Here is a 12,609-nt window from a genome sequence, read left to right on the forward strand (position 1 = left end):
TGTACAACTCAGAACTTTGGAGATGTAATATGGCCATGAGGTCTGAGAGTAAGGAGAAGTTATTTTCTGGCTGCTACTTAACCTATTTTCAGTGAATCAGAAGCGTTAGAGGTTGTGGCTATTAGAATATCTTGTTTAGACATGTTAGAATCAGTTCTCCACAAGGGAATGGGTATAGGGAGTGCAGAGTAAGCCCTCAAAGCCAGAGCCTGGTGCCTTGGTGTCTAAGGGCATCCAAAGACTCCTATACTGCATAAGAAGACACAAGTATTATAAATGGTGTATGTTTGGTGGTGGAGGGACTGGTGCAGATATTGCATTGAAGGCTATTAAACATGCTAAAGATTTAGGATTTCTGTAAAATACATATCTTGCTGAATCAGATGACAATTTTAGAAGATTTACTGATCTCTGCTGTAGCCAACATAAACCATAAAAATTCTGCACTTCTCAGATCATTTTAATATACGCTAAGAGTTTACGTCTTCTAACTGTTGTGTCTTCAGGTGATGGCAGAAGTGAATGTCACCATTGTCACACAATTCCTTCTGTTGGGTTTTGAGAACCACTGGCTAACAAATTATTTGCTATTTATCAATTTTCTTCTCATCTTCATTCTGACGCTGCTTGGAAATTGTGTTATCATTATGTTGGTGGCCAAATCTCAGAGTCTGAAGTCACCCATGTATGTCTTTCTCAGTCAGCTGTCCTTCTCTGACATCTTACTAACGTCAACCGTCACCCCTAAAATGCTCCAAGTGGTGAAAGACCAAGAAGGCATCATAAATGTCACCGACTGCCTTGTACAGCTCTTCTTCTACAGTGGTACAACGACAGCCGAATGTCTTCTCCTCACAGTCATGTCTTATGACCGATATCTGGCCATCTGCAAACCTCTACATTACAATTCCATCATGAATATAAAGTTCTGTTTATATCTGACCCTTTGGCCCTGGCTGATAGGTTTCATGGTAGCTTTAGTATTAGTCTTGTTTGTTTACAGCTTTATATTTTGTGGTCCTTACGTCATGGACCATTATTTGTGTGACCTTGCTCCTCTTCTACAGTTGACTTGTTCCAATCATTCCACCTTGGACATCTTAGATTTCATCTTGACCATACCATTTATTATTTTTCCATTTTTTTTCATATCATTCACATATATCTCAATTTGTATGAATATCCTCAAGATTTCTTCTACCTCTGGAAGGAGAAAAGCTTTTTCCACATGCAGTTCTCATTTGATTGTGGTGAGTACCTACTATGGGACGCTGATGAACGTCTACATGGTCCCGTCAGATCTATACTCCTACAATATAAACAAGATTGTGTCTCCTCTGTACACAGCCGGGACGCCATTGTTGAACCCCATAGTCTACAGTCTGAGGAATCAAGAGATCAAAGCTGCTCTGAGTAAACTTCTTTCTTCCTTGTTCACAAGGAGAACATTTGGACAAATCATGAAGACAAACGGCTGATCTTCTTATGTAGAATGTTCTTTTTTCTAATGATCTTCAAATTCCGACAAATATCCTGAAGACTGGTAGCAGAATCTGAGGATACTATTGTACTAGGACTGAACAATGGATTTTGTCAACAACTGACATGGATGGTTACATATGTCATATACACACACAGGTGACACATGCCATATACACACACAGGTGACACATGCCATATACACACACAGGTGACACATGCCATATACACACACAGGTGACACATGCCATACACACACACAGGTGACACATGCCATACACACACACACAGGTGACACATGCCATACACACACACACAGGTGACACATGCCATATACACACACAGGTGACACATGCCATATACACACACAGGTGACACATGCCATATACACACACAGGTGACACATGCCATATACACACACAGGTGACACATGCCATATACACATACAGTTGACACATGCCAGATATACACATCACACAGCATACTTATGCCAAACACACATGTCACATAGTGGACACATGTCTAACACACAGGTCACATGTACCATACACACACACAACTCATCTAGTAGACACATGCCTCACACAAACAACTCACATGTGCCATACACACAGCTCACACATGTCTAAGGCTACTTTCATACTTGTGTGTTGCGTGAAAACCGCAGCATGCTCTATATTCTGTGTTTTTCACGCAACGCAGGCCCCATAGAAGTGAATGGGGCCGCGTGAAAATCGCAAGCATCCGCAAGCAAGCGATTTTCACGCATGGTTGCTAGGTGACGATCGGGCTGGGGACCCGATCTGTATTATTTTTCCTTATAACATGGTTATAAAGGAAAATAATAGCATTCTGAATACAGAACGCATAGTACAATAGGGCTGGAGGGGTAAAAAAAAAAAAAACTCACCGAGTCCACTTGATCGCGTAGTTGCGGATCTCTGTCTTCTTCTGTAATGTTGAGCTGCCGGCTAAGGACCTGTGGTGACGTCACATCACATGATCCAATCACATGGTCCCTCACCATGGTGATGAACCATGTGATTGGACCATGTGATGAGCACAGTGACGTCATCAAAGGTCCTATTCCTGTGCACAGCAAAAAAGAAGACAGAAGAGATGCCGGCTGCGCGATCAAGTGGATTAAGGTGAGTTAAATATATATATATTTTTTTTTTTAACCCCTTCAGCCCTATTGTACTATGCATTCTGTATTAAGAATGCTATTATTTTCCCTTATAACCATGTTATAAGAGAAAATAATACAATCTACAGAACACCTAACCCAAACCCGAACTTCTGTGAAGAAGTCCGGGTATTTTTCTCAGCAATGCGGTAACATATGAACATGGGACCAAAACAGATGCCTTCAACTGCCAGGTGCACATGGAACAGGTCAACCAGTTTCATATCTACAAATCTGCTGACAGATGATCCATAAATGATCCCTTTTGGTGGCCAATGCCTGCCGGTGTATCAGAAGAGGCAATAGCTTGTTTTTAGCAGTCCAAAAATTATCCCTTTTTGGGGAATAGCAACATATGTGGTGTTATGTTAAACAAAATACATGTATAATATATTCTATCCCCGACCAATTCCACTAACACCAATACATGTGCTGGTGACAACGTACCTGAATCCCGAGAAAGTGAAAAAGGAATGGCTTTTCTTTCTTTTTTTCTTTTTTGGGCAGGGGGGGTACATCAGCAGCAATACAGTATTGAACCTGACAGACAAGACAGAACATGTGTAGCCGTGTAGGGGTAGTAGTAGTGGCAGCAACTGGACACTGCCCTAAGGAGTGTGTAATCATAAGGGTTCATGCACACTTATGGACTCCTTTACTACAGAGCCATAAAAGGGGCATGAAGAAGGCTCAAAAATTTGTTTTGGATCCGAATCAGTTGAATTGGTTGTCAGATTTGATTTTGTCCAAATAAATTTGCCTTGATTGCTTTGAAAAGTTGTGTAGATGCTCTGAGGTCTCCTGGGATTGTATACAATCTCTTTCAAACTCTCTAACGCCAAGATGGCATTACTTAAGAGAGTGATGGTGACAAATATGGCAACAGGTGATGGACCATGTGATTGGACCATGTGATCTGACGTCACCACAGGTCCTTTAGCCGGCAGCTCATGATTAAAGAAGTAAGAAGAGACCGGCAGCTACGCGATCAAGAGGAGAAGGCGAGTTAATTATTTTTTATTTTTTAACCCTCAATTGACCACCTACTAAGCATTCTGAATTAAAGAATGCTATTATTTTCCCTTATAACCATGTTATAAGGGAAAATAATAACATCTACACAGCACCGAACCCAAACCTGAACTTCTGTGAAGAAGTTCGGGTCTGGGTACCACAGTCAGTTTTTAATCACGTGCGTGCAAAACGCATTGCACCCGCGCAATAAAAACTGATCAACGGAACGCAATCGCAATCAAAACTGACTGCAATTAGGTACCTACTCGCCGCAACGCATCCGGACCTTATCCGGACACGCTCGTGTGAACTCAGCCTAATACGGGTTATATTAATCGCATTGCGAATTCAACTTAGAGCTGGGTTCCTTATGGTTGTATTGCTAGAATATAACGAAGATTGAGAATATAGTGCTATATCCGTTATATTCGTAAATTCTACCAATACAACCATTAGGAACTCAGATCTAAGTTGAATTTGCAATGCGATTAATGCAGGTTATATTAATCGCATTGCAAATGCAACTTACCACACTCTGCGTCAACTACGTAATTTTCCATGAGAGTTTGCCATGGATCCCCCTCCGGCATGCCACAGTCCAGGTGTTAGTCCTCTTGAAACAACTTTTCCATCACTATTGTGGCCAGAAAGAGTCCCTGTGGGTTTTAAAATTCCCCTGCCTATTGAAGTCTATGGCGGTTCGCCCGGTTCGAACGTTCGCAAACATTTAGGGAAATTCGCGTTTGCCGGAAAATTTTATGTTCGCGACATCTCTAGTGGTAGCCAGTGGTAAAAAAAAAAAGTTCTTTTTTTGAGGCATATGCCTTCTACTCTGTCTTTTTACTTGCAATTTTGAACAATTTGTGTAGGACGAATCACAAATATTGGGGATTTAGTGAAATTTGAATTTAGGAAATCTGTAAAAAGTTTTCTATCTATGATACCTTTGTATTGGAGATATAAGGAATAGAGATGAGCGAACCAATTCTAATAGAACCTGATTGTTTACAAACTATATAAATTTGTTCGACAACATAATCTGAAGCTTTTCTGATTCACTTTGGGCGAATCACATAAAACGGTGCTCAGTGCCAATTATTGTTGATGTTGGCCGGCAAAACTATGAGGGGGGATGGTCATATGACACTGAGAGGAAGTGGGGGGAGCTCTTGCTCTGATTGGTTCAGAGGCTGACATATGGCCTGATCAACCAATCGGGGGAAGTCTTTGTCATGGTAATGTTACAGACAGAGTCCCAAGACTCCACTCTGTATTGTACTTCCAAACAGGGAGGCTGTTATACAGTGGCTCTGAGTCCGCAGACCATGTGATAGGGACAGTACGGGAAGATTATAGGGAGAGAATAGGGGATACATTTGGGAATTTTTGGGTATATTAAGAAGTTTGATCAGGGAAAGAGAGAGAGGACTGGTCACTACCAGCTCTATTTGCTGACAGGCTACTGCAAAAACAGACATTTTTTTTAAAGTTTTTTCTACACTTCAGAGGCTTATTTTCATACAAATAACATTTTTGCAGGCACTAAGGAATTTCCCTCTTTTTTCTAGCCATGTTAATGAATGAATTGTACAGGGTGGGCCATTTATATGGATACACCTTAATAAAATGGGAATGGTTGGTGATATTAACTTCCTGTTTGTGGCACATTAGTATATATGAGGGGGGAAACTTTTCAATGGGTGGTGACCATGGCGGCCATTTTGAAGTTGGCCATTTTGTTTTTTCAATAGGAAGAGGGTCATGTGACAATATCAAACTTATTGGGAATTTCACAAGAAAAACAATGGTGTGCTTGGTTTTAACGTAACTTTATTCTTTCATGAGTTATTTGCAAGTTTCTGACCACTTATAAAATGTGTTCAATGTGCTGCCCATTGTGTTGGATTGTCAATGCAACCCTCTTCTCCCACTCTTCACACACTGATAGCAACACCGCAGGAGAAATGCTAGCACAGGCTTCCAGTATCCGTAGTTTCAGGTGCTGCACATCTCGTATCTTCACAGCATAGACAATTGCCTTCAGATGACCCCAAAGATAAAAGTCTAAGGGGGTCAGATCGGGAGACCTTGGGGGCCATTCAACTGGCCCACGACGAGCAATCCACTTTCCAGGAAACTGTTTGTAGCGGAGAGCTGATATTCCACAGCGAATCTCCACTTAAGATCCCAGTGAGGCTCAGGAACAAGTCTTATAAATCCATAGAGTAGTAATTCCAGCAGGCAAAGTAATCCAATAATATCCCAACAGCAATCCCAATGACTGGACGACACACAGCATCAGGAGCAGAACTAACTTTATTTAGACACAGCATACCTACTTTATACCCCCCAACAGCCCCATTTACATACAATAGGGCACATAGAAGATTATGGTACAAGGAAGGGTAGGGCCAGACAATAGCAAGGGCTGATGGGAGATGGAGGAGGCACAGAAAAGCAATACATTTAACATAGTTAACATTGCAGTTTACAATACATAGCAATACAATTAACCGAATGCCATTTTACAGGAATTAAACAGGACAGGCTAAGTACAATCCGCTACAATGCTCCCCCTTGCCCACAAGCCGGCATACACAGTCGGATCCAGCACGGATCGGCTTGGGGATGTCCGGGGTGCTCACGGATCATTTCTCCAAATCAGTTTGTCTCGACAACCCGTCAGCGTTTCCATTTTGTTTGCCCGGGCGGTACTGAATATTAAAGTCAAAAGGCTGCAGCGCCAAACTCCAGCGCAGCAGCCTGGCATTGTCCCCAGCCACCCGGTTCAGCCATACTAACGGGTTGTGATCCGTGAGCAGGGAAAAAGCCTGTCCATATAAATACGGCTGTAACTTCTTTAGGGCCCACACCACAGCCAGGCATTCCTTCTCGATGGCGGCGTAGCTTACTTCTCTGGGTAATAGTTTGCGACTGATGTAAGCCACGGGATGTTCTCCGCCATCGGCCCCAACTTGGCTCAGCACTGCCCCCAATCCAAACATAGAAGCGTCAGTGTCAACAAGAAAACGTTTAGTTGGATTGGGAGCTGCCAAGACAGGGGCATTAATAAGTGCATTTTTCAGATGTTGGAAGGCCTGCTCACACTCCGGGGTCCAGGTTACTTGGCGGGGAAGATTCTTACGGGTCAGGTCAGTAAGGGGTTTGGCCAGGGCGCTATAATTGGGGACAAACTTTCTGTAATATCCTGCTGTCCCTAGAAATGCCAACACCTGAGTCTTAGTCCTAGGGGTAGGCCATTGGGCTACAGCCTCTACTTTGGCTGGTTCTGGCTTCTGTTTCCCACAACCCACTCGATGGCCCAGGTACTGTACCTCGACCATTCCTATACTGCATTTGGCCGGTTTCAACGTCAAACCGGCCTCCCTAATCCTGTCTAGAACCGCTCCTATATGGGTCAAGTGCTCCTGCCAGGTATTGCTAAAAATTGCAATATCGTCGAGGTAGGCACAGGTGTAGTCCTGGAACCCATCTAGAAGTCGGTCCACCATCCGCTGGAACGTAGCCGGAGCGTTTTTCATCCCAAATGGCATAACCTTAAATGGTATAGGCCGAATGGGGTGACAAAGGCTGACTTAGGGATGGCGTCCGGAGCCAGGGGTATCTGCCAGTACCCCTTACACAGATCAATAGTAGTGAGGTATTGGCCTCTGGCCATCCGGTCTAGCAGTTCATCTATCCTGGGCATCGGATAAGCATCTGATACAGTCTTTTCATTCAACCTCCGGTAGTCTACGCAGAAGCGGGTCGTACCGTCCCGCTTCGGCACGAGGACTACCGGAGATGCCCGCGGGCTGTCTGAGGGCTCAATCACCCCCAGCTGGAGCATCTCGTCGATCTCCTTATGCATATTCTCTAGCACCGCTTCAGGGATGCGGTACGGGGTCTGGCGCATGGGTAGTTGCCCTGGGGTTTCTACTCTGTGAGTGGCCAGAGGAGTGTACCCAGGCACATTGGAGAAGGTCTCCTGCTTCTCTCTTAGCAGCTGTTGTACCTCGGTACGTTCCTGTGGGCTCAGCCGGTCCCCCAGTACAACTTCTCCTAAATCCCCAGACAGCTGACCGTCCCCCAGTAGATCCGGCAGGGGAAGACTGTCAAACTCTTCAGAGCTGGGTGCACAAATAGCGGTCACCTCCTCTGAGCGTTCCTGGTAGGGCTTCATCATGTTCACATGGAGCATGCGTCGCCCTCCGGTCCCTGCGCAGGGGCCAATTATATAAGTGGTGTCACATCTCTGTTCCACTACTTTATAAGGGCCTTGCCAGGCGGCCTGTAACTTATCATGTCGGACAGGTTTCAAAATTAAAACTTTCTGCCCAACCTGGAAGCTACGGTCCCTGGCGCCCCGATCGTACCATGTGCGCTGGCGCGTCTGAGCCGCCCGGAGGTTTTCCTTTACCGTCTTGGTTAGAGCTTCCAAGCGATCTCGGAGTGCCAACACATATGGTACAATGGGGGTGCCGTCTGCGCCGTCCCTGTCTCGGTGGGTCTCAGCAAAGGTTCGGAGCATTTGCTTTAAGGTGCCATTGAACCGCTCGCAGAGCCCATTGGTCTGAGGATGGTAGGGGGCACTGATTATAGGTCTGATTTTGCAAAATTTCCAGAGGTGCTGGGTGACCTCTGCAGTGAATTGAGTACCCTGATCTGAGATGATCTCCCTGGGTAACCCCATCCGGGAGAAAATCTGCATCAGGGCCTCTGCCACGGTTTCTGCGTGGATGTTTGTCAAGGCTACGGCCTCTGGGTAGCGGGTGGCGTAATCCACCACCGTCAAAATATACCTCTTGCCAGAGGGGCTAGGTTTCCGGAGGGGACCTACTATATCTACGGCTATTCTATGGAACGGTTTCTCGATTATAGGTAGCGGGTGTAACTTTGCTTTCCGCCGGTCCTCCCTCTTCCCTACCCTCTGGCACGTATCGCAGGTGCTGCAATATTTGCGTACTTCCTGGCTAATTCCTGGCCAAAAGAAACTTTGGGTCAGCCGATATCTAGTACGACTGACCCCCAAATGTCCGGATAACGGAATATCGTGCGCTATCCGGAGCAGTTCGGCTCGGTACCTCTGTGGTACAACTAGCTGTCTCATGATGATCGGGTCTGACCCAGCTACCTGCTTGTCTGACTCCCTGTATAATAGCTGCCTATCCCATACAAATCTTTCCCCCTCCGCCCCCGGTTGGTCAGAGGTGACTTTGTCTCTATATACCTGTAGAGTAGGTCAGTGATCACCTCTGCCGCAAATTCGTCAGGAGGGGCCCAAGGGACACAGTCTAGGGAAGGGGAAGGTTGTCTTACCTGGACCTCCGGCAGTGTGTTATAGTCCTGGGTGCGGGCCTGTTGCCTGGTGACCACTGGATGGGCTTCCTCAGTGGTTGTGGTTTGCGGCTCAAACGCAGATGTGAGCTTTCCCAGGTCATTTCCCAGTATCACCTCTGCGGGTAATTGGGGCATCAACCCCACCTCCACAGTCCCTGACCCCGCACCCCAATGCAAATGAACCCTTGCTGTATTCAGCCGATATACGGCTCCCCCAGCAACCCTGACAGCCACAGTCCTATTGGTTTTAGCTTTGTCCGCGACCAAGTGGCTTTGGACCAAGGTTATGGTTGCTCCCGAATCTCTGAGTCCCTGCATAGGTTTCCCCTCCAGGTATACTGTTTGCCTGTGGTGCTGCCGATAATCCGCCTGTGCTTGTAGTGGGTTGGCTTCGTGGAGTACTTCCCACTGTTCTATAGTGGTGACTGGAACTGCAGAGCCATAAGCGGTGGGTGTCTCCTCCTGATAGTGATGTGCTGCTGCTCTCAGTGGTGGTGGTGGTCCTGGTCGGATCCAGGTGGATCGGTCTCTAAGCTGCGGGCATTCCCGCTTGTAGTGTCCCCACCTCTGGCACTGGTGGCATTGCACAGAGGAGGGTGGGCAAAACCTCGGTTGAGCCGCTGTAGGAGCTGGTGGGGGTAGCGGTCTCAGTGGTATGTTGGTGCTAGCTGAAAATTGGTTTCCCCCTAGAGGTCGCACAGCTGGTTTAACACCCACAAGCTTGTGCTGCCTGCGGGCATCCATATAGTCATCGGCCTTTTTAGCTGCTTCTGTGATAGACGTGGGGTTACGGTCTTTCACCCATTCCTGCAGGTCTGCGGGTATCCCATCATAGAACTGTTCTAGTAGCAGCATTTGTAATAGGTCCTCCATGGACCGTGCCTGGTTCGCCTGTACCCATCCGAGGGCTGCCCTTTGTAAACGGCAAGCCCATTCTGCATGCGTCTTTTTCTGCCTTTTTCAATTCCCTGAACCGTCTCCGGTATGCCTCTGGTGTCATAGCATATCGGGCCAGGATAACCTCTTTGACACGGCTGTAATTCCTAATTTCTGTATCTGGTATCGAACGGTAGGCTTCAGCTGCCCTCCCAGTTAACCGTCCTGCTAAGATGGGTACCCAATCTTCCATATGTATTTTATGCAACGTGCATAGTCTTTCAAAGTCTTGGAGGAATGCATCTATATCTTCCTCCGCTTCTACATACATTTTAAATGCCTGGTATGGAATTTTTGGCTTACCCTCTTGCACCATAGACCCTGCTGGGCTTGGTGTTTGTGGTCTCCTTTGCCGCATTATAAATTCTTGAACCTCTGTCATTGTCTTGGAGATAATTTCCACTGGTGGGTTCTCCCCATAAAATGACAGTCTGAATTGGAGCTGCCTTTGGAACTCTGCTTGCTCTGTTCCGTCCGTCTCGTCCCTCTGTGCAGTGACCGAATCGTCCTCTGTTCGGATTTCTGCCATTATTTCAGAGATAAGTGTTGCCTTTGTTTTGTTGCTGGCTGAAATACCTCTTGCTTCCAGAAGATCTTTAAGTGTGGATCGTTTTAAAGTGGAGTAATCAATCTCCATTAATCCTTGTTCCTCTGTGAGTCTGGATCCCAGTGCTGCCAACCAATGTAGCGGAGAGCTGATATTCCACAGCGAATCTCCACTTAAGATCCCAGTGAGGCTCAGGAACAAGTCTTATAAATCCATAGAGTAGTAATTCCAGCAGGCAAAATAGTCCAATAATATCCCAACAGCAATCCCAATGACTGGACGACACACAGCATCAGGAGCAGAACTGACTTTATTTAGACACAGCACACACTTTTAAACCCCCCAACAGCCCCATTTACATACAATAGGGCACATAGAAGATTATGGTACAAGGAAGGGTAGGGCCAGACAATAGCAAGGGCTGATGGGAGATGGAGGAGGCACAGAAAAGCAATACATTTAACATAGTAAACATTGCAGTTTACAATACATAGCAATACAATTAACCGAATGCCATTTTACAGGAATTAAACAGGCCAGGCTAAGTACAATCCGCTACACTGTTCACCTCGGAATGCTCGGACCTGACACCCATAATGTGGTGGTGCACCATCTTGCTGGAAAAACTCAGGGAACGTGCCAGCTTCAGTGCATAAAGAGGGAAACACATCATCATGGAGCAATTTCGCATATCCAGTGGCCTTGAGGTTTCCATTGATGAAGAATGGCCCCACTATCTTTGAACCCCATATACCACACCATACCATCAGTCTTGGAGGGATCTATCCAATGTGGGTTAGTGTCAGACCAATAGCGGTGGTTTTGTTTGTTAACTTCACCATTCACATAAAAGTTTGCCTCATCACTGAACTAAATCTTCTGCATAAACGGAGGGTCCTGTTCCAATTTTTGTTTTGCCCATTCTGCAAATTCAGTGCGCCGATCTGGGTCATCCTCGTTGAGATGCTGCAGTAGCTGGAGTTTGTAAGGGGGCCATTTGTGAGTAGCTAATATCCGCCAAAGGGATGTTCGACTAATGCCACTCTCCACTGACATGCGGCGAGTGCTACGCTGTGGGCTCTTGCTGAATGAAGCTAGGACAGCCACTGATGTTTCTTCATTAGAGACAGATTTCATGCGTCCACATTTTGGCAAATCCAACACTGAACCAGTTTCACGAAACTTAGCAAGCAGTTTGCTAACTGTAGCATGGGAGATGGGTGGTCTCGTAGGGTGTCTTGCATTGAAATCTGCTGCAATGACCCGGTTACTGCGTTCACCAGACATCAACACAATTTCTATCCGCTCCTCACGTGTTAACCTCGGCGACATGTCAATGGCTGTAAACAAAGAGAAACTTGTAAATAACTCATGAAAGAATAAAGTTACGTTAAAACCAAGCACACCATTGTTTTTCTTGTGAAATTCCCAATAAGTTTGATGTCACATGACCCTCTTCCTATTGAAAAAACAAAAGTTGGATTCAAAATGGCCGACTTCAAAATGGCCGCCATGGTCACCACCCATCTTGAAAAGTTTCCCCCCTCACATATACTAATGTGCCACAAACAGGAAGTTAATATCACCAACCATTCCCATTTTATTAAGGTGTATCCATATAAATGGCCCACCCTGTACATTGCTGCAAGACAACAAGTAGATACAGCAAAAGCATGTTAGATCAGTAATGTAAATGATAACTGTGTTAAGGAAGGCATCAGGGCGTGTAGTTCAAAGATGTAGTTCAAAGATGCTTCACTGCAAAAAATGACAATGTCAGCCCCCTGTTTTAGTGAATGAGCTTTATTACTGCATCAGACTGTGTGTTTCAAAAAAGGATTCGCTGCATAAGGCCTCATGCACACGACCGCTGTTTTGGTCCGCATCCGAGCCGCAGTTTTTGCGGCTTGATGCGGACCCATTCGCACTCTGTGTGCTGTCCGCATCCGTTGCTCCGTTCCGTGGTCCGCAAAAAAAATATAACCTGTCTTATCCTTGTCCGTTTTGCGGACAAGAATAGGCAGTTATATCAATGGCTGTCCGCAAATTGCAAAACGCACATGGACGCCATCCGTGTTTTGCGGATCTGCAATTTGCGGACCACCAA

At 45.8% G+C, this 12,609-nt stretch overlaps 1 protein-coding gene across 1 annotated transcript; it reads left to right on the forward strand.

Moving 5' to 3' along the window:
• Positions 1-683: 683 nt before the first annotated feature.
• On the forward strand, positions 684-1,478 carry LOC120990275 (olfactory receptor 11A1-like). Its single transcript, XM_040418991.1, has one exon. The coding sequence runs from the start codon at positions 684-686 to the stop codon at positions 1,476-1,478; it is 795 nt and encodes a 264-aa protein (XP_040274925.1).
• The last annotated feature ends 11,131 nt before the right edge of the window (positions 1,479-12,609 follow it).

The sequence above is a fragment of the Bufo bufo genome, chromosome 1 (assembly GCF_905171765.1).
Source record: "Bufo bufo chromosome 1, aBufBuf1.1, whole genome shotgun sequence".
NCBI classification, from domain to species: Eukaryota; Metazoa; Chordata; class Amphibia; order Anura; family Bufonidae; genus Bufo; species Bufo bufo.